General features: G+C 48.1%; 1 protein-coding gene across 1 annotated transcript in view; it reads right to left on the minus strand.

The window, feature by feature from the left end:
- Positions 1-4561: 4561 nt before the first annotated feature.
- The window catches only part of P3H1 (prolyl 3-hydroxylase 1), a 30220-nt gene continuing 9424 nt past the window's right edge, over positions 4562-25357 (minus strand). The window contains exons 5-15 of the mRNA XM_029578295.1: positions 23114-23253; positions 22194-22283; positions 17796-17848; positions 17157-17278; positions 14442-14569; positions 12105-12200; positions 11563-11713; positions 10021-10138; positions 8174-8249; positions 6769-6909; positions 4562-5841 (exon numbers count right to left, since the gene is read on the minus strand). Of these exons, the coding sequence (XP_029434155.1) occupies positions 5560-5841; positions 6769-6909; positions 8174-8249; positions 10021-10138; positions 11563-11713; positions 12105-12200; positions 14442-14569; positions 17157-17278; positions 17796-17848; positions 22194-22283; positions 23114-23253 (1397 nt within the window). The 3' untranslated portion in view covers positions 4562-5559. The remainder of the gene's footprint in view (positions 5842-6768; positions 6910-8173; positions 8250-10020; positions 10139-11562; positions 11714-12104; positions 12201-14441; positions 14570-17156; positions 17279-17795; positions 17849-22193; positions 22284-23113; positions 23254-25357) is intronic.

The following is a 25357-nucleotide window of genomic DNA, read 5'->3' on the forward strand; positions in this document are numbered from 1 at the left end:
TTCGGGACTGGTTAGTACATTCGTCTAGTAGTGTTAAGAATTGTCTGGGGAATAGAGGAGGTCATAAACCGTGTGGCCATTGTTCTGTTTGTGTTCTCACTTATGCACTGACAGCCTTCACTCATCCTACCACGAAAAAAGTGTTCTCCTTATTTGGGGATTCAGACTGTAATTCTTCAGGTGTGATATATGTCATTAGTTGCCCTTGTCAAATGTTATACGTGGGGAAAACATCACGAGTGATAAAGACCCGTATAATTGAACATAGATCTAACATCAAGAACAAGAGGGAAAATGCACCACTAGTAGATCATTGGATCCAAGTATCTCATATGATACCTGATCTAAAGTTTTTTGTATTAGAAGTTGTGCCTCCTCCCGTAAGGGTAGGTAATTTCTCTGAAATATTATTTAAGAAAGAGCAGCGATGGATTTATATCTTGGACACTGTTACGCCTAAAGGTCTAAATACGGAACTTGAATGGTGTCATTTCATCTGACAGCATGTTGACGTCATTTGACATTTCGGTGTGATAGGTGGTTGGATCGTCTCTTCTGATTGGTACGCGTGTTTCGCGCCAATATGCTTGTCAGCGGTTAAATCCCTTCTGTTATTTTGTTCAGTGCGCTCCCGGTAACAGTGACGTTTGGATATAAAGGTATGCTATTCAAGTCTATGACCATATGATTGTACATTATCATTCCTCAGTATCTGCATTTGGTCTCATATACTTTTCTGTTTTTATAGATTACTTGTTACTTAAATTTCGTCCCTCCCGACGCAGCCGGACTGGCGAAACACAGGGTCCGTGTCAGGGGACTCTTTGTAAAAACGAATTCACTAAGTGGAGTTGCCATATTGGATATAATAAACATTTTTGTGAACTGTGACCAAATAAGTCATCTGCACTTATTGTGTTTTCACTAAACGTGCTGAGTGCAGCATTTGCTCCAGTAGCTATATATTAGGCTAATGTATAGGACATTCCTAGTTCATTCTCACGGGAACAAGAATTTGATGGATTAAAGGAAAAGCCAGCAATGAAACAAAGCTGAATTTCTGGCTTTTGTCAAACCATTTATTTATTTATTTATTTAAACGTTTTTATATACCACGAATCATGAAATGATCAATATGCATAACAGATCTGGTGATGGCAGATAAAGACCAAAAGGCCATCCACCCTGCAGCGCTTTTATGTGCATTTACCCCAAATAGATCAAATTCCCACATGGAGCCCAACCCCCTATTCCATTGCGTCCCCTTTAGAGTTGCAGCTGCCACTCTGTGCGGGTTTTCCCGGGCCTTCCAGTAAGCACAGTGCAGCCCCCATCCCTGCGTCCCTGTCCTGCGACCATCACTCAGCGAAGGCTGTGCATTTTCCTCATCACCATTCTCTTGGCGTTTTCATCCCATACGTGTCACCTACTTGCACTGAGATAGGTTCAGAGAATTGCTGTGTTCCTCTCAGGTGCATATCAGGATACACAGGAAGCTCGTAAAGTGTTTTGTGTGTACAGTGCTAACAGAAGAGGAACGCGACAGTGATCTGACATCAGTACTGTCCCTTTGTGGTCTTTGCTGTCTTTACTCTTCACAATGATGAGAACTGACAGCAGAGTTATGATGGCCACAAGATTTACGTGGCTCTTCTGTTCCCAGCTTGGTCACAGAACATGGATTCTTAGATATCAGTCTTGTCTTTCTACCACGAGAGAGGGGCTAGTGGCCATTCTAACCTGCTTTGTAGGCATCGGTGATCACAGAAGCTTTTGCAGGTAGAAGGGAAAAAGGAAACCCCCACCATTAAATCTTTGAATGAAGCCTGAAACAGAGTCAGCTCTTATCAGAATATCCAGGTTCATACCAGGGTCCACTATTCCTGCTAGTAGGAGAACCTGATGTACTTTAGTTGCTTATCTGTCTGCCCTGGTCACTGCAACGTCAGACGTGGGAGCAACTGGTTCTCAAAGGCTGATCTACAGCTATCATTGCAAGGCACAGCTATCAATTTCAGGAAGTGGAGGAAGCTGCTGCTAATGTCTATGGTAATGCCGTCAACGGCTAGCAACTGACCCAACACATTCAGCTTCTGCACGGGAATAAGACCAAGGTTTCTCTTAGATGAACATGGCACAGCCTTCTGGCAGAGGCCAAAACAGTTACAAAATTCAAGAAAAACTGGGATAAGCAGAAGATTCCAAGACATGAGAGTAAAGCATCAGAAATGCGCCAACAAGGGGCCCAATGTGATGAGGTTCACTCAGCAGAGTGCACAGTTTTACCCCCAGTTGTGTGCACATTTTTTGCATGCAAAACTGTGTGTCCTGCTTAGCACCCTTGCATGGAAATCCCATGCAAATGAAGACATTAACTATTACCCCTCCAGTGCAGAGAGGTGCTAGAAATTTTACTTCTGGTTCGAGGTGGAGGGGGGACAGGGAAATACCTACAGTACCTAAATGTAATCCGCTGTAAATGTCTGAATAATGGAAAACACAATTTCTAGTCCTAGTGTCAAGTCGATGGGCAGAAGGTGGAGTTCTGGTGCCGTGAGCTCTAGTTGGGATTTATGTGCCTATTTACAAACCCGTGAGAAGTGTAAGATCTGTAGGGCAGTGCTTCCTGCGTGTTCAAACAGTGCGAGTCGTGACTTTGGCAGAGTCTAGGGTTCAACGTTTTTCTGTTACTGCTCCTTTAGTGTGGAACCAGCTTCTTGAATATCTTAGGAGAGAGCTGTGGGCCTCCTGATGACTCTGTCCTTAAAGGAAGCAGTTAGTTAAATTCTCCTAACAATCGGGTACTGGCTGTGTGTTAAAACTGATTAAAATCAAAATATACAAAGTCCAGCCACTTAAGACAACTTTGATATCATAAATTATAAAGATCTTGTTGTTGATGGTGATATCATATGTGTTTATAGGATTGTGCAAGATCATGGGTTTATGCGATATAAAAGCAATTTTTTAAATAAATAAATCCTTGGCTCACAAAGCATGGTTTTCTGCACATAAATATGATTTATGCTCTCATATCGAATCAGCCTGTGCTGAGCACATGTTTAACTCCTGATGCCTTTACTTACTGCACCAGGAGTTAACTTGATTTCTTATTGTTTTGAAGCTCCTGAGGCAGGGCTTATTACATGGGCCTTGCATTCTTGTACAGCTGTCATTTTCTGTTGAACCGAGAACCCCTACGCTTGCATTACCTACATCGCCTTTGTTAGGGGTTGCACTGTGCTTCCGCAGACATTGCTGAGCCCGTCGGACTTGCAAGGGAGCAGAAGATAGGCCACCGCAAGTAAGCTTTGTCATTGCACTCAAGGAACAAGGCCTGTGTAGGCAATTGCAGGGGTGGGTGTAATCTCCATGCGTAGCACTGTGGCTTAAAATGACAGCAGGTTGGCTTTCCACTGTATATTTTCTTTGTTGCCCCAGTAATACTGTCCTGCTCCTTCGGGCTTGCAGCAGCTCAGTCAGAACTGGCCCGCTGTACTGTGGCCCTATGATTCTTCATTTGCAGCTACCCAAATCTTTCCCCCTATTTTATATTCCATCCCAGTGACAGTCCTTGACCAGGGGCTACAAACTATGGCTCCTTCTGGAACCCGATAGGTGTACATCCTAAGCTTGACCACTAGGTGGCATCATTGTGTTGGCCAACCTGAGGAGCAGATGCTGGGCCTAGGACTTGATCTCCAAGCCTCCCACATCGCAGTGCACAGCACTGCCACTGAGCTGGCCCATCACCCGTATCTTAATGGTTGATGAAAGCCAACTAATACTATCCCCAATTTCTCTTTACGTTCTTAGGAACAAGGCATTCTGGCAAGAGAACCCTTTACCCATGCTGCACTCTTGGATTGTGAGCTTGCCTTTGACATTTGGAAGCGGGCTGAAAGTGTGGAGGAAGGCAGATGACATGACTAGCCACGGTGGTCACACAGCTATCAGCTTTTGCACTAGGCACAGTGGAAGGGTGCTTTTTGATGATGACCAGCTGGTGTCGCATGCTGAAGAATAAACGCTGTTGCTCTGATCATGAGCCAAATGTGAAAATTACGGCACGATGACTGGAACCAAAACTTGGATAAGAGAAGTGTAGTGACCTTTTAGAGGTAGGAATGATATGAAGGGGTTGTTGCCTTGGTAAATATAAGAGGGGTGGTACAGGGAAAGGAAGCAGAGAGGGGGTACATAAAATTGCTGCAGAGTTATTGTAAGCTGAGCTCTGCCAACCTTGCATCGCTGGACAGACCTGCATTGCTCCGTCTGTCTCGCTGATAAAGATCTTCTGCTTTTCAACTGCCAGTGTTTATTCTTGTAGCAGGGACAGTGCCCACATCAGCGGTGGCCACTTTGTCCTTTACTAGTTTGTGGCTGTGGCCACTCAGCAAGGGTCCTCCTACCAGTGGTTTCACCAGCTTGGTCTCTAACTGCACGACCTGTGTCACCTATTGTGCAAGACTGCAAGCTGGAGGGGGCAGTGCCAGTATCATAACCCCCCCCCGGCACTAACCACCTGGCAGGGCAATGTTAACCGCACTAACGCAGAAAGTAGGAAAAAAAACCCTCCTTTATTTAACGATGTTCTATACATAAGGCACTTAAATAACCAGGGGAAGGTATATTGGCAGTACAGGCTGGACATAAATTGCCGGCTGCTTTCTCGCTTGGGAGGTCCACTGTAGTCAAGAGGTTTTCTGGCAATTGCATATGGAACCAGCACATCAGTCCTGTATTGTTCTTTTGTCATACACGCACAGCTCCTGCCATGTCGATTCTAGCTGTAGCCATGTCAAGACAAGGGCTGGCACCACACATGTGGCCAAACGATGCTCCTTGGTACTAACTGCTGAAATTTCCCATGACAAAAATGTTGGCCTCCAACAGCCCCCCTTAATCCTTGCCATCAAAGGGTTAATGAGCGCTAGCCCGTGGTGAGGCGCAGCAGGTCCCCCTGGCAAGGGTTCTACAGCGGGAGGTACGAAACAGTGGCATCTACTCAGATTGCCCAGACACTGATGATGAGCCATCATAAAGGCCCTGACACTGCCTGGAAATAACCACTTGGATCATGGGGAACCGAAGTATCTGCCTCCTACCAACAGACGGATTCAGGAACAGCTTACAGTAGCCTAGAGCCACCCCCTCCCACCCAGAGAGCAGCAGTTGGCACTGAGGAAGCCCTTCACTTTTGACCGCCCCCATCCCCAAGACTAGCAGCTTATGGTGTGTTAGTGCCTGCTGTATGACAGACGTTACCCTGCGCTGAAGCCCCAGGTTCGTGAGCTCCCTTCAGGCTGAAACAGTAGGAGGCTCCATTGTTTTATGAAGTGTGCTTTGAAAAAGGTTTTTCAGTTTGTAGATCGTAGCGGGATTAAAAAAAAAAAAAGTATCTATTTAAAAAAAAAAAAAAAAAAAAAAGAGTCTATTTCTTTCCTGTAACTCAGCGCTCCCGGAAAGTCATCTTGGCCATTGCAGGGGTAGCAGGCGCCGTTCCGTCTCCCGCAGCATACAGCCCTGCTGGTGGTCTCTCAGGAAGCTAGGTGTCCGTTATAACTCCGTCTTCTTTCCCGACGAGTCAGAGGCAGCGGTAGAGAGAGGGGGCTCCGGGGAAGGCTCCGCACTGTCGGTCGCAGGAGAATCTTGTGCGGCAGCTGCTGCCTGGGCTGTGAGAGCCGCATCCTGCGCTGCGGGAGCAGCCCCCGTCGGCGACCGCTCCTCCCCGGCCTCACGGGCAGGCGTTTGGGCTTCCCGCACTCCCTCCTCCTGGGACAAGTCTGTTAACTCCGTGTGGAAGAGCATTTTCACCAGGTCGTCAGCCTGAACCCGCTCCTGCAGGAAAACAGAGAAATTATACCCGAGAGCTAGTGCTCACTTTAAAAAAAAAAAAAAAGTTTATCAAGTCTGAGTAAGGGTCCATATCATATAATCTCCCGCCATCAGTCTGTGTACATACGAGCCGCCGCTGTAGAAGATGCATGCACCAGGGTTCATAAGTAAATACACAAGAGGAACATTTCTTCACATTTTTGCCTGTCAGTCCTAACCTTACCTTACAGGAGCACAGTTACTTTATTTTTAAAATACTTTTATTCCGCTACCTCCACTAAAGCGTTCAGGGCGAATTACAATGTAACAATCATAAAATAAGTAAAAACAGACACATACAAACAACAAAATATATTCACACAAATTCTCCAGTATATAAAACAGTTATAAAATAAAAGAATAAAAACAAGGAACCACACTCCTCAACCAAAAGCAACTTTTATAAAATACCGAATGGTAGGGGGGGGAATTTTTATAAAACTGTCCATACTGAGGCAAAGGCCCTTTTGCCTGACGCTTTTGTACCAATTAGCAAAGGGAAAGCAGCACCCACAGCCTCTCACTTTAAAAGCTGTTCTAGGTACAAAGTGCCAGCGGGGGTAGGATTCCGGCTGAGACAGATGTTGGCATAGGGTTCCGTATTTCTGGGGCCTATGATGGCACTACCAGGCTGAGCTGCGAGACGGCACCCGTGGTTTCTACACTGTGGCGTGGTTTGGTAATTCCAGCAGACAGACTACATGGGGCACAGATCATGCAATCCCCCCCCCAGTGCAGAGAGAAACTGAAGAGGACAGTTTGTACGCAGGGAACGATGCAAGCATGGACAGTTCAGACACACAATGCGCACGCCGGGAGAGAGGCGACCAGAAGACAGGGCGGGATGGGTCTGCGCTCAGGACAGGAACCCTTATGCCAGGCCAGCCTTACCCGTTCATTGTGCCGGGGGTCGAGCGTAAACCACAGAGCGATTGCACAGCGCTGACCCTTAGTCACTGCCTTCACCCCATGAGGGTTCTCTGAGCCGGAGCTGAATCCCACCACACGGCCACACTGCGGCCTCACCTCCGCCTGCAGACCGACGTGAGAAAAGCAAAGTGTAAATGAAGGCAAGTCCCGAAGGGTTGGCAGCCACAATCTCAGATATCCAGCTTTGATATGTCCAACAAGAGCAGGAAAGGCAAATGTTTCCAGCTACTGGGGCTACCTGAATCTCTCAGAAGCCTGGGGCTCAATTTTGGTTTCTTGTTCTCTATAAAGATACTCCACTGTTGGAGAAAATGCAAAAAAGGACTCCCAAGTCCACCTTCAGCAGCTCAGGACAGCAGGGTTCCCAGCCTTTAAGGCAGAGCTGACCAAACCTGTCCCACTGAGTCCACAGCCAGTCCTACTTTCAGGATATGCACAGTGGCTATACAGGCGAGAAATTCTGCATACACTGGAAATCAAGTCTATGTAAATCTACCTCATGCATAATTCAGATCCTGAAAACCCAGGAGCTGTGGGGTCCCCAAGACAGACGTCTCAGCCACTGCACAACAGTGACCTCTAGTGTCCAGACTCGGGGTTGCACGCCTTTCGGTTTCCAAAAGGAGCTGGGGTCCCTGACCAAGCATCGCCACTGAGATGGCTGAGCTGGAGCAGGGGAAGGGGAAAGCTAAATAACGGAGAAGAACCATGGATGAAGGATCAGGACACCGTGGTCCGGTAGAGGTGGATTCCGAGCAAGCTGGAAACTCAGAAGAAGGAGGAGGAGGAAACTGCTGGGCCAAAGACGAAAAAAAGAAGCAGTAGGCTGATAAAGAAGAGGGGAGAAATAAAATATTGAGCAGGCAGCGAGGTTTTCTTTACAAGCCAGACAGTGAATGGAAGAGTTACCTACTGGGACCTTTCAGGGAATTACCTCCTCCTTGCAACAAAACAAAATAGATGTCAGGTCCTCCGAGGAAGGGACGAGGCACAGAGAGGGGTGAAATCAAGGAACACTGTGCTAGTGGGGATGGTAAATAACTTCAGACGGAGACAAAAGCGAGGAAAGTGATGAGCTGACGAGACTGGGAGAAAAGTGATGGTTGCCAGAACTGGGAAGGGAAAGGAATTTGGTTACAAATGCACAAGGTGGACTTTCTCTCTCTCTCTCTGCATAACAAACCTCTTCTGTGTGTTTCTGAGGAAAGTACAGGCAAGGGAAGGGAGGAAGGAAAGAGCCAACGTGAGGAAGAGGAGGGGAGAGAAAGGATGAGACGATCGGAAGAGGCAGGGGAGGGCCTCAGATGATGGAGAAGGAGAATCCACCGCAGGTGAAGCAAAGGAGGAGGCAGAGGATGTCACTTACCGTCACCGTTTTAGCATCAAGCTCTGTAAAATAGAAATTTCCTCCTTCAAAGTCCTCATTTAAATAAAGGATAGCACTACAACAGAACAAAAAAGCAGTGTTTAATACGCACATCATTACCAGAATCGGGGGTCAGCATCCTGACGTCACGCCAGTGGTATAAACATCACTAACTTCCAAGATAAAGTCACTCTAATTACTGGCAGTATCGGGGCATTTAGGGCTGAATTTGCATAGCTAATAATAAAAGCCATCTGAGGCTAAATTCTAGCCGAGTAACAAGTTATATGACTTAGAACAGTGGTCCCCAAACCTGACCAGGGGGCCCACCAGCCAGTCGGGTTTTCAGGATATCCACAATGAATATGCATGACGGAGAATTTGCATGCACTGCCTCCATGACATGCAAATTTTCTCTCATGCATATTCATTGTGGATATCCTGAAACCCCGACTGGCTGGTGGGCCCCCAGGACAGGGTTGGGGGACCACTGGAGTAGAATTTAGCCTCATATGTTTGGGGTATTTGGGGTGGGGGGTGTTTCGGGGAGACGCAGAGTTAGCCACATAAGTTATGCATCTAACTCCGATATTTCAAGTTAGCAGCTTAACTTATGCAGCTAAGTTTGGTCGCACTGTACGACTGTCCTAAAGTTAACTGCATGAACATACGCGCCTGACTTTAAGATAGCCGGGTTTATTCAGTGGTGTGACCGCATATTTATCCGGCTAACTAGCAGAGTCGCTCAGCGGCTGAACGTTGGCCTCTGATTTCTAAAACCCTGTCTACCTATGTTATTGCTTTTTCATTGCTCATCTCTAGAAACTCCTAATTTTGTTTTTTTCTGACCATTTCTTCCTCCCCACTGTCAAACTAATCTTCTATCATGCTGTTTTGACTCTCTTCCTCCTTCCCCTGCACTCACACACTGGCTGGCTCTATGCAATCCCCCCAGTCAGTCACCCCCTCCCCGGTCCCAGTCATCAGCCACTCCCCCATAGTTGCCATACTGGGTCAGACCAAGGATTCATCAAGCCCAGTATCCTGCTTCCAGCAGTGGCCAGTCCAAGTCACAAGTACCTGGCAGGATCCCAAACAGTCAATAGATCCCATGCTGCTAACACCCAGGGATAAACAGTGGCTTTTCCCAAGTATACTCGGTTACTAAAGCTTTATAGACGTCTCATCCAAGAACTTGTCCAAACCTTTTTTAAACCCAGCTACGTTACAACCTTAACCACATCCTCTGGCAATGAATTCCGGAGCTTAATTGTGTGTAAAGGAGTGAAAAATAATTTTCTTCAACTTGTTTTGAATGTGCTAGTTCCAATTTCATGAAGTGCACTTAGTCTATGTGTTTTTGAAAGAGTAAATAAACCAATTTACATTTACCCATTCTATTCCACCTTCCTCTGTCTTCTCCAAGCTGACAGCCCTAACCTCTTTAGCCTTTCCTCATAGCCTTTCTGGGGGGGGGGGGGAGAGGGAGGAGAGCTCTGAGCTTGGGTGACCTGCAACTATAGATTGTATGCGCTGGATACTGAATCTTGAGGAGAGGGGGATGTGTGAGACCTTGGGGGGGGGGGGGAGGGAATCTGTTGGAATCTGTTACTTTAGATCATAAACTCAATCTCAGGGTCAGAGTACTCGGGTGACGTGTTACTGCTGTAGGGGATTGGTGGAGGGAGGAGGAGGAGGAGAGAGACCTTGAGTGATCTGTGGCTGCAGACCACATATGCCAGATATTGAATCTTGGTTAGGGGGAAATATGCGAGCCCTTAGGCGATCTGCCACAGCAGGCCACGGATGCCGAATGCCGAATCTCAGCGGCGTGGGCGCAGAGTTACCTGTAATCACGGAAGGTGTACGCTGGGAACTCCTTCACACACATCAGGGCTTCCGCATTCAGATTGCAGTTATCCACGTGAACCGCGTGGCTCTCATCCTTTCGCCCTTCTTGCTTATCTGAGGCAGAACAGAGGATCTCTCGTGTTGCAGGAATTAAAAAAAAAAGAGAGGAGCTTGTGCACGGTGAGGAGAGGAAGAGTCAGTAAGGGAAAGACTATCGTGAGGAACAGCAGGAGGGGCACTAGGACGGCCTCTACCAGTGTCTATGGATCGAGGTGAAACTTAAATGCAACAGAAGCAGAGGAGTTTTCCTTTTGCATACTGAGCTAATCTGGGCAGGGAGTCAGTGAGTCAAGTACGGCAGCAGCTCCTAACACACCACCCTGTTCTTCCTTCTCTGAGCTCACAGGCTACGCCAATGTTTTCTATTCATTTGCAATCCCGCTCCCCTAGTCCAGCTAGCACGACTTCAGCCCTCTGGCTGAGGGGCCCAGACCGCGGGTCCATGCAGGACCTGGTGCTCGTGCCCCGATGCCAACCTTCAGGTGGCACCGCCGTCCGATGGCTGAAATCCCCTCTCTCTCCTGGGAGGGAGGCTGTGAACACTTCCCCCGTGCTATCCTCAGTCCCAGAAGGTGGGACTGAGATTTGAATTTTGGTCTCCTGCACGGCAGCCCTGCGCCATCAGGCCCAGCCCATTTTCAAAGGCTTTTTTTTTTTATTTTTTAACCCAGCTGTTGATGTTCTCCTACAGCGGAAATACCGGGCCGAAAGCAGGGGATAAACAGCCACGGGCAGGCCGTTTCCTGCCGCGCCCATGAAGAGGCACATAACCCTCCCGAGCGGGCCTCGAGCTCCTGCGCCTAACCCTCCGGCTCAACCCAACTCTCCCCTCTCTCTGCCTCTTCTCTCACCCACCATAACCCCACGGCTGACCGCTGCATCCAAAAGGGAAGGCCGGGGCAGACGGCCAGGCTGAGGTCATCAGCTGTCCGCGCACACACACGCAGGAAATCCAACCCATGCAGGTGTCCGAACCAGGCTCTCCAAACCTCGAGCTGCCGCCCTCGCTTCCCCCAGCGTTGGCCTGGGCGTTTTTCGGAGCATCCATTCAAAAGTCATAACTGCCAATCTGCCCTCGTTCAAAGCGGGAAGTGCGGAAAGTTCTAGAATAAAACCCGCGCCATCCTGGCCTGCATTCCACCCAGCCACATGTGCAGGCGAGACAGCTGTGCCCCGGGAGCACCACGAATTGCCACTTTTCTCTTTAAACGCTGCAGACTGAGTTTATCGTACCCCATCCCACTCCCTCTCCCTCCCCCCACCCCTGTTTTCTCCCTTTCGTTCTCTGCTTCTGATGGTTGCACTGAGGGCGAGCAGACGAAGACGCTAACATGGGAAACCTTTTCAGTGCTGGAGGATGGGATGGGAAGGCTTTCATTGGTGGTTTTGGTTTTTTGTTTTTTTTTAACTCTCAGCTCCAGATCTCAGGGTCCCGTCCCCGTCCCCCCCTTCCTGCTGGGCAGGGCTCAGCCGCTCACCTTCGATGGCCGTGCGACAGACGAGGTGGGAGTAGGAGAAGTGGAGGGGGGCGTCCAGGCGGAAGTACGAGGCGATCACCCTTCTCACTTTATCCGTGACGTTGTAGTACAAGAGGGCGCTGCTCATGGGCACTTTCCTTTCCTGCCCCAACTGAAAAAGCACAGACAGGCCGGATTATTTCTTTGTGACCCACCCGCGGGGCAGGCATTGATGGGCCCCCTGGAGGAGGGGCTCGGGGGCATTCGACGCCCGCCCTCTGAGGAAGCCCTGGGGTGGAAAATACAGCCTCAGGGTTGATCTTGTACAAGCGTGATAACGGCAGGGCGTCCTGCACATGGTACCCCCTGCCATCACCCACCAAACTCCTCTGCATGGAACCCTCTAAGCTCCTTCTCCAACTTCTGTACATGGAACCTTCTGCCACTCCCCATCTCCCTAGCTGAGTTGTCTTGAACATAAGAACATCTCCTAGACATGGACTCTCCAGACCCCCAGGACCTCAGCTCCCGGGTTCAGAACCCTTTTCGAGTCCCCCCCTTACCTTCAGGGCTTTGTACACAGTCACACCAATGAACTTCTCGTGGGGGGTGTGCGGGGAGGTCTTACCTCCGTAGCCATCCCCGGCCTTGGCTGAAGCCTGAAACACAGATAAACAGGAGATTGCAGGAGACCCCCAAAGATAGGAACACCCCCCCCCCCAGCCCTCTAACGGGCAACAGCCGACGACAGTCCTCGGCCGCTTCATTCTCTCTCATGAAATGAGAAAAGGGGACGGAGATGCGGGAGGCACGGAATGAAGAGAGGCAGAAACGTGGAACAAAGAAGAAGAAATAAAATGTAATCTTTATACTGGAAGGAAACAACCAAAGAGAAATAGGGAAAAGGAAACCCAAAATGCTCAAACAGAGCAGTCATGCAGGTTGTCCGGCCGACTTCTGGATAAAAGCTGAGATTTTAATTTTAAACTCTTTCCCCCTCCCCCTGCTACCCAACTAAATTTTTTCTGAGGAACTTGTTACCCACCTACAATGTACCTGGGTAGGAAGAGGCAGCACTGGGGCCATTCCCGGGTCACAGTTTCATGTTTTCCCGGCAGCACTGCCTGCAGAAAGTTAAGCTGAGTAAAGCCTTTCTGGGTATATTTGGCGAAAGACTTTTATGCGGGTGAGTTCTGCTGAATATCAGGGTCACTTTCCCAGTTCGCAGGCTTTACTCAGTATGGACCCTGCCGCTATTAAATAACGGTTGTCCTAAAAGGTGATTAGAAGGGACAGGGAGCTCCTCGGGACCCTCGTGATGAAGGATGAATGTACACAACGTTTAGGGAACCCTGGCCCGGAATACGCGTTCTCTTGAAATTTTAACCCAAGCTGAGAGAGCAAAAATCCAGAAACAAAAGCACTGAAGTTCATATAAAGCTAAACTGTGAGCAGACTAAGTACTTCCTTGCCAGGATCAAGCAAAAGAATTTAGTAATAAGGGTCCTGAGGTGCCACGGTACGGGTTTAAGAGGACATTGCGGCCAAAATAAGCTTTATTTATTTAGCTTCCACTTTTCAGCTACTGAAGGTATTTCCTTGTCCCTGGAGGGCTCAAAATCTGAGTTTGTACCGGAGGGTGAAGTGGACCTGCCCAAGGTCACAGGAAGCCTCACAGGATTTGAACCCTGGTTTCCCTGGTTCTCAATCCGCTGCCCTAAACACTAAGCTACTCCCCCACTTCAGCAAAGGCAGAAAGCCTTAGGTACCTGAAGGCCCCGGTAACAGGTGAACCCAGAGAACAGGAGCACATTTAAACTCTCAGTGGTATTACGGAACAGGGGAAACGCTCAGAAATTATTACGACTGTAGACAGCCGCTATGAAGAAAGCAACCAGGTCAGCCCAAGCCCGAGGAGATCACCCTGGAAACGGAGCACAGAATGGTAAAACAGCCACATAGGCAAGTGCTGCCCTATAATTAGAGGAAGGGTAGAACTGAAGAAGCAGCAGGAACTTATCTTACGAACACCCAGAGAATGAGAGAATGCCATGCACTCCTGGGCTGGGCCTCCCCCTTCAGGATAATCAGGGATCTAAGATAAGGCCCAGAGGCGGGAGGGGGGGGGGGGGGGGACAATTAGAGGGCAGGAAGGCTTGGGCTAGGGCTCTCTTCCTGAGAAAAATTTAACAAACAGAGAAAGCCAGGCAAGGAGGCAACGACCATGCTGTAGAAAAAAAACACATTAAAGCAGGGATCCCCAGCTCCAGACCTCGAGGGCCGCAGACACAATCGGGGCGTCTGCAATAAATATTCCAGAGACTTGGTCCAAGCATCAGACAGATCTGCAGCATTTGGTTACTTTGAAAATAAGACGCCTACACTTGAGAATGTAATAGGGGTTGTTGTTCTCCTCCAGTAAAATCATGCCCCCAGGAATAAAAGCAGTTCGGGCAAGAATTAAAATCCTGCAATAAATTACATTACATGAGCTGTGGCTGGGCAGCGGAAGGAGGCAGAGGGGGGCGTCAGCAGATGGGGCAGAAGTTTCGTTTGGTTTATCGCGGGATGCATTTTTATTAGGAATGTTATGATGTAACCCACTGCGGGCGTTTTCGATTGGACAGGTAATACAATAAAGAAAACGCCAAGTGAAAAAAGGAGGAGACTAAGAGACACGCCAGCAGCATGGCCAAAAGGGTGTGTCCTCTAGGCGGCCATGACGGGCCCGGGCCACGTTCCTGGCACTGGCATGATGCACGCTGCCAGCAGGCTGAAGAAAAGGGGGGAAGTCAGAGAGAGCGAGAGAGAGATCCCTAACTCCTCAGGGGAAAAGCAGGAGGAAGGCGGGAATGAGCGAGCGCGAGGCAAGGCAGAGTGCATGGTCTTGGGCAACTCACCGTGGTAAGGCTTTGGAGCTCGTTGCATTCGTCCGTGGACAAGAAGCCGTCCACCACCACCCGCTGGGATCCATTGAGAGATTTGGAATTCATGGTCACGCTCATCCCATCGTACAGCAGTGAACCCCCTGGAGGAGAGCGGAGAACTCCTGGGTTCATTCCCAACCAACCAACAGTCCTACTTGTTTTATTCAAAGACTTATGCTTGTATCATGCAGGGCAGATGTCGGTCTCTACGCGGGTTACAATTTAACATAATATTTTGTTTGTTTTAAACAAACATCATCAATTAACTAAAAACATGAAATAAATGCATAAGAGACAACAGGTAAATAATTAAAACAAAATGACATGAAAATAAAATAAAACCAATACTTTTAACAATCAAGTAGCAAAATCCATAAAAAGCATTCGATTGTAAACATCCTAAAATTAAAATTGTCTCAAGATGTGATTATGTAACAATAATCAAACCACTTAGTTATATGGGAAAGCAAAATACCAGGCCTCTGCGTGTTTCAGGACCATCCGAAGAAGGGACCTAAGAGGGGACTTCAAAGCTCCCGGTTCTAGCTTGGAGATCAGGGGTGGCCAACTCCAGTCCTCAGGAGCCACAACCAGGCCTGGTTTTCCGGATATCCACACTGAATATGCATGAGAGACATTTGCATACAATGGAGACAGTGCATGCAGATCTCCCTCCGGCATATTGAGGATATCCTGAAAACCTGGCCTGGTTGTGGCTCCTGAGGGCCAGAGTCGGCCATTTTACCCAGACATCTACTAATGATGTTTAATGTTCCTATGTGGGAAAGTAAGAAATTAGTTATACATAACACATTAACGATGGAAAGGATCCCAGCACCCTTACAGCATCTTGAACACCACACAATGTCGACTGCAGATAAAACAATAAAACGCGTCTTCTCCCCATGGCTAGTACTTTTGTACACATTACACCATCACTCCTCCCTTTGAGTCAATGCTTGGTGGTTAAATATGTCAAGCAGGGTGCCAGGTACTAGTCCTAGCTTTATCCTTTGTCTTTAGATTCCCCAAAAGCATTCATTTTCTGCATCATCCACGGCAAAAAATCAGCCCAGAGCTTGTAAGGAACTCAAACACGAAAACTTCAGACCTGCTACTGGAAATCTGTAACTGATCATTCAAATCTGCCTCTTTATCTGAGGACCGCAGATGCAACACCAAGTTTCCAAAAGGGCTCCAGAGGTCCCCCAAGTAACTACAGCTGGGTGAGCTCGATATTGGGGTTGGGCAACACGGTTGGAAGCTATTGTCATCAACCAAATTATTGGTCATATGGATAAACCAGGCTTGACGGGGAAAAGCTGGCACGGATTTAGCAAAGGGAAGCCATACCTAACTGTAAATATGCATGTGAATTGACACGGTGTATCTGGATTTTCAGGAGGTGTTTGATAAACTCCCTCATGACTGGGTAACGAGGCATCTAACTGGCCTGGCACACACATAGGTACATAATGCGCCGAAATCCTCAGCTCAGTGTGCAGCGGCCGTCAAAAAAGCAACTAGAATGTTGGGAATGATTGGGAAAGGAGCGGAGGACAAAGCACAGAATGACGGTATAGATGGAGGGGCGCTGCCACTCCGGGAGTATTTGTGAGGTTCTGGTCGCCTCATCTCGAGAAAGAGAGAGAAAAACCAGAAAAGGTGCAGAGGAGGGGTAACAAAACTGATAAAGGGGATGGAATGGCTCCCTTGTGAAGAAAGGACAAATGGCTTGGAGAAGAGGCGACTGAGAGGGGATTGATAAAACCGTGAGTGGGGTGGAATGGGTAAATAATCCTTTACCTTTTCAAATACCTTTGCAAACTAAGCCCCCTTCAGGCATGGCACTTAAAACAAATTGGAGGAAGCCTTTTTTTGCTCAATGTAAAATTAAGCGGTGGGATTCGTTGCCGGGAGAATGTGCTAAAGGCATCCAGCGTGGCGGGATTTTAAAAAGGGGGTTTAGACAAGTTCCATAAACAATTATTAGCCAGCAGGACTCTGGGAAAGCCACTGCTTATCCCCGAGAGCTAGCAACAAGGAACCGCATCTGGCTGGATTGGCCACAGTTGGAAATAGCATGCTGGGCTCGCCGGACCTTGGGTCTGATGCAGCACAGCCATCTTACGTTCTTACAGGAACGGGAGTTAACCTCGCTCATGGAGGAGGCAGAGCAGGTTGTAGATTGGTTTTTCCTGAGGTCTCAGTACTGCGAATACATTCCACTGATGCACATTGAGCCTAATATTTATTCAGATTATTTATTAGTGAAGTCATTCTGACACTATTTTACATGTATTGTCCTTCCTGTAGGTAGGGTTTGAAATTAGTTGGGTTAGAGCGCCGGTGAAATCTGCATGAACCAGCTCATGAAGGAAACAAAATCTTTATCCGTGCACGCGTGTGACCGGCTGGGCTTTGAATGTGTTCGCACAGCCTGGCCTGCTGAAAGTCTACTTGTTCAAACAAGCAAGGCTCAGAAGAGACTTGTGATACATATCCCAGCACAGGAAATACCTGCTCACCATAACTGAACAAAGGGCCAGGAATTACCTCATGGAGGATGGTTCTATAGGGACATCAGAAGAAGCAACCATCAGGCTACAGCCCTGAGCTGCATGGCGGCGGGGGCTTAACTGGACCGGACCGGACCGTAACCCTAGAGAGACATTCGGAACACCTCACCTTCCTGTACAGACTTTGGCATATCCGCTGAATCCTTGCTCTTCTCCTCCACCAGCGTTTCAATCTCCTTCATCAGGTTCTCAATTTCCTCCGAGATCCGGGCCGCTGTCTCCCGCTCCACTCTGTAGCGAAATACGTTACTTGCCATAAAATCTTACCAAAAAAAAAAAAAAAAGAATGAACACCTTCTAAAGCGAAAACTAGAGTGGGACGGCAAATCCGAGAGACCAGCTTGGAAAAAGAGGAGCGCCCAGCTTCGCCAATGCTCTGTGCATTCCCTGTGGTCCAGGGGGAGCAGAAATATTCTGCAGTCTTACCCCAGAAGCTGCTGCATGTGCATTTCTGAAATACGAATGCTAAATGGATTCAGTGCCCCCTCCCACAAACAGAGTATCCACAGGCAGGGGCAGTTGCTGGACAAAATGGCGCCAAGAGTTGCTTTCAGCAGGTGAGGTCGCCTCTGCCCCCACCGCATCTCTTTCAGGCTCACTTTTTCACAGGCTGACAGACTGACTGACTGATGAGGGCAGTGTGGCACGCCCCCCTATGATTGGGCCCCCCCAGGGCGGTCACCCAGCTTGCTCACCCCTTACGACGGCCCTGTCGCAGGAATGTTTTGGTGCACTATTTGCTGCTTACTTTTGCTTTTCTCGCAGTCTCTTAGGCATCACCTCTACAGGGGTCCATGTGTCCTACAACCAAAACAAAACAAAACAAAAGATAACCAAAAAACCCTGCCCAAATCAATTGTGCCTCAAGTACACCTGCCAAACTCCACAGAGAGGGAATATTCGACCAATCATTTATTATATCGTTGTGCACAAAGGAAGATGCCGCGTACAGTGGACAGTTTTTAAAGCTGTTTATGTAGGAAAATAAATGATTTGCCCACTTACATTGTCCATCTGAAAAATTTCCCTCCCTCAATGTGGTGCAATGTAGCTGCAGTTCGAGGCAGTGTTCCTGGGGGCATGTTTAGGTCAGGGGAGGCCATATTTTCAACACTTTTGTGTGTGTGTTACTTTGCATGGAAAATGCATAAAAAGCAGGTGAAGCCATCCACCGTGGGAGGACTTTCTGCGGCAAATGTCCAAGCATTTTTATACTTTCTCTTTGAAACGTTGCAAAGTTTGCGGCTAAGAAGTACCCGGGGGACGTTGTTCCAGTGCGGACAGTTTTAAAACTTCTCCCAACCCAAAGTCTTACTTTCTGTTTAAAACTCCACAGCACTTTTGCACGCTGAGGCATCTTATCAGGGACGCTCCTCAGCCACAGAAATTGCCAAGACACCCATACGTACACACTTCTACTTCAGCTAAACCTGTCCCACTACAAGATACAGCTCCCCTCCCCCCCAGACACTCTCACTCCTGTTCCTGTCCCACTACAAAACACAGCTCTCAAACAGCTCCTTCCCCTCAAACACTCTCACTCCTTTATTTCCTTGTTCATGGAGCCCCCAAAGTGGCTGTGGTCTCAAGAAAGGCTTCTGGTCATCTGAAGTTAAGCAGCTTCATCCTTTCTTAAGACTCCACGACATCCGCTTGGTGGTACTGGGCTATTGCAATAGTCTAAAAGGCCAAGAACAATTCTGTTTATTTGGGGCTCCCAAAACACCCCCCCAAAACAGCCGCTAGGTTGCAGATGGCTCAAACTGCTGCAGCTAGTCTGGTAACCCGCAGTTCATGAGGGGATAGAGGCTGACGCCTTTTGCGTTCCCTGCAGTGGCTCCCTGTATAGAGATGCATGTTACATTTACTTTATTTGTATACTGAAATCCTATGCCTGGCTTTCCATGCGCGCCATGCTCTGGGCCCGGTTTATCTTTAAGGAGAAAGATTTTAATCCTCTCGACCACCGCGACTCAACTGTTTCACCTGCAAAACACTTCCAATTTAGTGAAAACTAGTCCCCGGGACTTTTTTCAGAAGCAGTGCCTCGCTCCTGGAATCAGCTCTCTTTGGCACGGAGAAGCCCTGGAGGATTACGTCCAGTTCAGACATAAAACTTGGCTGTTTGGCTGCCTTCAGCTGTCGCCAGGTGTTACTGAGGGATTAAGAAAGTCTGTTATGGAGGGGGCTGGGAGCTGGAGGGCAATTTGTATCATTATCGGCTAGGCATCGCAGCCATGTTTTTATTGATTTTATCATAGTAGAAGCTCATAAATATCTCAACAGCGTTATAATGTTATTTGTTCTGACGATAAGGGTTGTATGGTTTATTTGACCTTTGGCTGTTGTGTACAATTTAAAATGTATTTAACACGTATATTCGATGATGAAATAACATCTATGATGCTGGAATATTGTTTGAAAAGGCAGAGGTACCTCTATTAAGTTTACCTGTCCCGTTTCAAGATACAGCGCTTGACCTTATCGCCCCAAACACCCTCCAGTCCTATACTTAACTACAAGATACAGCTCTGGAATAGCCCTGCCACCTCCCCAAAAAACCCCCCCTCTCACTCCTATATCTGTCCCACGCCCAAAACACAATCAACCAAACGCAATCAACCAGTGGGAAATTTAGGGGGCCGAATTCAAAACAGTGAAGGTGAAAAGGCTGCAGATTCTGCACCAATTTTTAAAGAGAAAGCATGCGTAGAGCTTCCCTTTCAAAGCTGCTCAAGGGGAAAAAGGCCCCGCAGGGAGCTTCACCTGCTGTTTTTGCAGATACTTTTGCCGATCAAACCTATGTGCGTTGTTTTCTCCCCCGCCCTGGGAACACCTTCCTGACAACGCGGGTGAAAATCCACGGGCTGTGGAACGAGGAGAGTACTTTCTACCCGCACTCAGGGTGAGCAATTTTCAGACAGATCTTTTACCCTTGCAAACTGCTTTGGAAGATTGCCCCTCCGTAACCTTGAGCTCAAGACAGACCCTTTCATATTTGCGTAAGCAAGCTGAGCCGAATACATTTTCCTCCATAAACCTGAAGCAAAGAGTGAGCACTTTCCATAGTCTGAGCGGCAGCTCGCACAGTTTCTAAAATCCTCATTCCCCAAAAGGTCCCCCTACAGATATTTTTACACTGTACTTCTGCATCTATCTAACAGCTGCTCACTGTTATGAGAGTTCTTGGCACAGTGGTTGCCCGATTTACAAAATATACATCCACACATATAAAGAAACGCACAAAAGAAATGTTTAAAATGTATTGTGCAATCTTCCCTCATGCTCAGTCTGTACTTCCAGGACCTGGGAAAGGCTCTCTGAGCTCACTATCTCTCCCCCGCTCCCTCATCCTGGGGACGCCAAGCCTGGGGCCCAGCACTCGCTATCTCTTTCTTCCTGGATCCCAGCCCAGCACTTACCGTCTCTCTCTCCTCCTGGTGCTCAGGAAAGGGAGTTGCTGCGATACCCCGCCTCAAACATGCTTTTCATGCCCCTTTTTAGAACATGGGATACTTTTTTTCAATCACAGCTAAGGTTTTTACCTTTTCCAAAGGCATTTCAACCGCGTGTGCAGGGCAATGGGAAACGGTTCTGAATAATACGGGTCGATACACTCGCATCAACACCGCGGAACGTACATTTTCTTTGGGGGCGTGTGGTTCAATGCTCAGATTGGCTGATCTTTCACTCTGCTCATGAGATTAATTAAATGATTGTAATAAATAAATCAGGAAACAATACAAGCACCAGTCAAGCGATTACTGGACTTCCTCATCTCTTGTGCAGTGCGAGCACAATCTGTGACTGTTGTACTGTAACTTACAACTTGTTGGAAATGAGACTAACACACAATATCCTCCAACGCCACCCTCCACCGTCTTTGGGTACTTCCAGCAGCGGGGGGATATCATGTTGCATGATTTCCTCGTACTACTGACGCGGTCATTTTCCGGGGCTGGCCCAGGAGGATCAAGGTGCGTGGCTGTTTCTATACCCTGCCGCCGATTTTCCAAGGAGAAAACTACCAGAGAATATTCTTTTTTGAAAATTGCTACCAGGGTGCAAAACGTAGCCTTGGGCCTTACACCTGCTATTCCTGCTGGCAACAGAATGGGGCAAAATCGTACGCACGCACATAGGTAATTTTAAAATACACGACACTTGCAAACGTAACACACTCTCACAGCAATTTTCAAAAGCCATTTACTCAGGTAAAGTGCATTTACATGTGTAAAACCCAATTTTAAATGTGTAAATGCTTTTTAAAGTCAGGCCCATACTTTACCCCACCCCCAAGCTAAACTCCACCTCAGGAATGCCTCTTTCTAACCCGGGGTAAAAGCGTGCATGCTAGGAAAGTCTGCTCGTATTTAAGAGACGCGGTTTATACCCCGGGGAAATCAAGCCGGCTAACTCTTTAGTTTTCCCAGTTAGATTCCGCTGGAAATTGTCCCTTAAGGGAGACAATTTTATTGTCTTCCTCATTTGTATGGGGTGTACCAGGTGACCGCAGCGCTGTGCAGAGACGCAGAATGGACAACCTTCAAACTGTCCGTATCGGGACAGACGGCGCCCACCTTTTGGGCTCTGCACCAATTCATTCTCAAAGCAGAAAGTCCGTGCGTGCTCTCTCTCTTTGAGGGTCACTTAATATCGATGGCGCACGTGGTCACTCGCACCTGATTCTTATAAAGGGAAGGCAGAATTTTTTGCTTAACAAAATACGCGCATGGTTCTGAAAATGCCAGCCACGTGCAAACTTTTCCTCCCTCCTTACATCGCACCCCCCCCCCCCTCAGGAATGCCTCCTCTCGACGTGGCCCTGAGGATCACGCGGACCTTTATCCACAATGAAGGAAGGCAACTTTCAGCCAGCGACCGATGCAGATAAAAACGCTTTTTAGTTTGGGTAAATCACTTTCAAAATTGCCCTTTCCTAAAATGTAAAAATTGTGCTGATCAAAAAAAAAAAAAAAAGTGGTATCATTTATTTTTGCAGAAGAATTAAATTGACCACAACTTGTTTGGGGGTGGGGGGGGAACTACTCCCCAAATCACGTGAAGCTTCGGAGGATCTGTTTTCCCCAAAACTTTACCCGAACCTTAAATCTGGCTCCGCGTCTCACGGCTCCTCGTCGCTTACCGGGTCAACGAAAGGGATCCCGAAGACGTCATAGGCGAAGAAGAGGAGCTCCTTCTCCAGCAGGCTTCGCTTGATGTACGCCTGTATGTTCTGAGAGGGGGAGGGCAGAAGGGACAGAAAACGTCAGCCTCTTCTCCAGCTCAGAGCTGCGCCATGTCTGAACACGGCGCGCGTCAGAAAGGCGTCTTATTGACACAAAACTTTACCTCCCCTCTTATTACTACAAAATACCGCTTTTAAAGTATTGAACTGAATGGCTGAAAAGATGGACGATGAAGCTGGATAATTAAGGGCCATTCTGCCCCACTCTGTCCAATTTACATGCTCATCCTCTTCAGTGTTCATTAGCTAGAAGAGGGCCCAGGTTATTTCAGAACCTGGAATTGCGTCTCTGTTTTTGACTAAAATCCAATTGCAGGCTCCTGAGCTACAAGTTGAGATCTTCTCTTTGCTTTTGGCCTGAGGTTGAGAACCTTTACAATATGGGGTGGAGGTTAATGTCCTGCCACCCGACCCCATTGTGAACCTGATAATGTAATGGTTTTTGCCAGAGCAAGAGATTAAACCTGCTTTAAAAAAAAAAAACAAAACAAAACAGGATTGATTAGTTAGGCCTGGAAAACACTCATCTCTCTGGGACTGCTTACTTAAGCCTAGAACATGCTCAGGTCAAACTCCTTAGCAACTTACTACAAAATGGGACTGCAACAATTATTTCTCAGGGAGATCCTATAAATCTGAATGCATGCTGTTCCCAACTGGTCCATCCCTTACGAGGTGGGAGGTAGACCAGCCAGGTGACTGGGGCACATGCCTCATGGTGGATGGAGCAAGCAAAGGGGGCAGGAATGTGACGTGTCGCACAGAGGTGCAGAGGTTGAGGGCAGGGAGCCGCCTCTCTGTCTAGGAAGGGCACTCACCTCCCGGGGGGAGATCAGCTCGGCTTGGTCTTCACCCAGGACTGCTGTGTAGTAGGCCAGATTCTGATTCATTACTTCATCTTTGGGGAAAAAGAGCAGGGCGGTCTTGGCACACTCAATGGCTTTGGTGTGATTCTCAGCTGCCCAAGAGAGAACAAAAGAAACATGAGAAAACGCCTTCCTCCACCACATTTCCTCATCAGCCAAAAGTCTCTTTCCAAGGCTTTTTTTCTATATAATTTTCAAAAACGGACTTCTTCAGGTAAAGTAGGGCTCTATGTGGGAAAATGGCCCTTTAAGGAAATTACGTGCACAAGGAGGAGGGGCATTCCGGGGTGGGGCGGAGTCTGGACAGATTTGGGAATTACACGCACACTTTTTGATTTTAAAACAGCAGGCCCGCAAATGATCACAACTAAACTACATGCAAATAGCAGGTGCAATCGTGGGCTTGTAGTTTTTCCGGGATAATTCTCAAAGCAGCCTTATCCATGCAAGCCTGCTTTGAAAACTGCTGCAACTTAATGCAAGCTGTTCCAAAATTACCCTTCAAAATATCCCTGCCTCGATGTTTGTTTCTGCCAGAAGCATGTGTGTCACAAGGAGGACAATTTTTAAATACGAGAGACACAAACTAATAAATGTTCCCAGGGCCGATACGTCAAGTCAGAAAACCATTTAACGAGTGACAACATAAGCTACAAACAATTTACACAACTAGAGCGGGTCCACTGGCTTTGTGGCAGGGCGGTGCACCGACAGGAGGAAGGCCCACGGCTTGTTCCTGGAGTCGGGCCTTCTGCTGCCCGTATCGGCTGGAACTGGGGATGCCGCAGAGGCCATGTTCACCCAGGGGCTGGGAGTCGTGGTCATCAAGGCCAGCACCTGCGGGCCAAATTTAGGGCCCATGATTACAGGGTTCCAAAAGGAGTCCTGGCCCCCCCGGCCGTCACTGTAACGATTGGACAAGGTTTCGTAGGGGACGGGAGGGAGAGAGAGAATAGGGGGAAGATCCGCAGGGAGGTGCAAAGGGAAGGCTCATGAACGGCAGATCTCACGGTTTTAACTGAGGAAACTGCTGGGAACAAAAGAAGTACAAAAACCCTTACGAAACCAAAAAACAAAAAGGAACTGGGTCAAACATTTAAAAGTGCAGCCCCAACGTGGCCACGAATCAGCATCAAATGCTGGCTTCAGGGGAAATCTAAACCCCGGAGGATGGTGGTCGTCGGCTCTGAATCCCATTTTCTTCGCGAGGCAGCTGAGCCGTTTGTAAGCAGGAAGCTCTCGGATCCTAGCTGGGGACAGAATGGAAACAAGTTTGCACCCCGCAAAAGGTAAACTCGAAACAAAGTGGTCCCAGGGCTCCGTTTTTGGGGATTTATGCTGCTTTGAGCCACGGGGGGGGGGGGGGGGGGGGGCAGTTTTCATTTTGAAAGCACGGGTGCCCTCTCCCCCCTATGGATTTTGCACCCAGTTCTGAAAAGGAAAGTATACCTGTGCCTTCCCTCTGAAAACATCCCAAGGGGAAAAAAATTATCCGCAGAGTTTTGTGCCTGCTTTTTCTGTGGATACCTTTTCCGTGGAAAATAACGCACACGCGTGGTTTTGAAAGCAAAAGGATATCTGCATTTTTTGTGATTCCCTCAGCATTATCTCCATCCTGGGAACGCCTCCACAAAGAGGTAGGTAAAATTGCCCATTCTGTTAAAAATTAAATTTGTGCTTCTCGTCTTTAGCTCTCAGCTTTGATTTGTGTCTCTCCCTTCCGCGAACACAAATTTCCAAAGCCTGGGAAAAAGGCTATTCACCCCTGTCCAAAAAGCACCCTCTCTCATTAATGCTAAAAATACACGTTCTGTCCCATAAAGCGAGAAATTGTAACCGCGTTCAGGGGAGACGGTGGGAGAATAATTCTGCGGGTGGGAAATTCCTGTGGACTTTGCCACAAAGCAAACCGGACGAAAACTACGCACAGTGGTTTCCCCTACGCACAGTGGTTTCCATCCTCCTGTCCCACATGCATTGACATCTCAACGCCAACAGCTTGGATGGACACACGGCCCTGACGCGCCTCATTTCCTAAGACACCAGCGACTCCTCCGGGTGTAGGCTCGCTCGCCAAGGCTAGCAAGGATCAAAGGATGGCCTAGCAGACTGGGACTCGATGACCAAGCAAGTTCCAAGAGTTTCCGCACAGAACAATACTTTATCAGATCCCTCCATTGGTCTGCATGGGAGACT

Source organism: Rhinatrema bivittatum, chromosome 15 (assembly GCF_901001135.1).
Source record: "Rhinatrema bivittatum chromosome 15, aRhiBiv1.1, whole genome shotgun sequence".
Taxonomy (NCBI): domain Eukaryota; kingdom Metazoa; phylum Chordata; class Amphibia; order Gymnophiona; family Rhinatrematidae; genus Rhinatrema; species Rhinatrema bivittatum.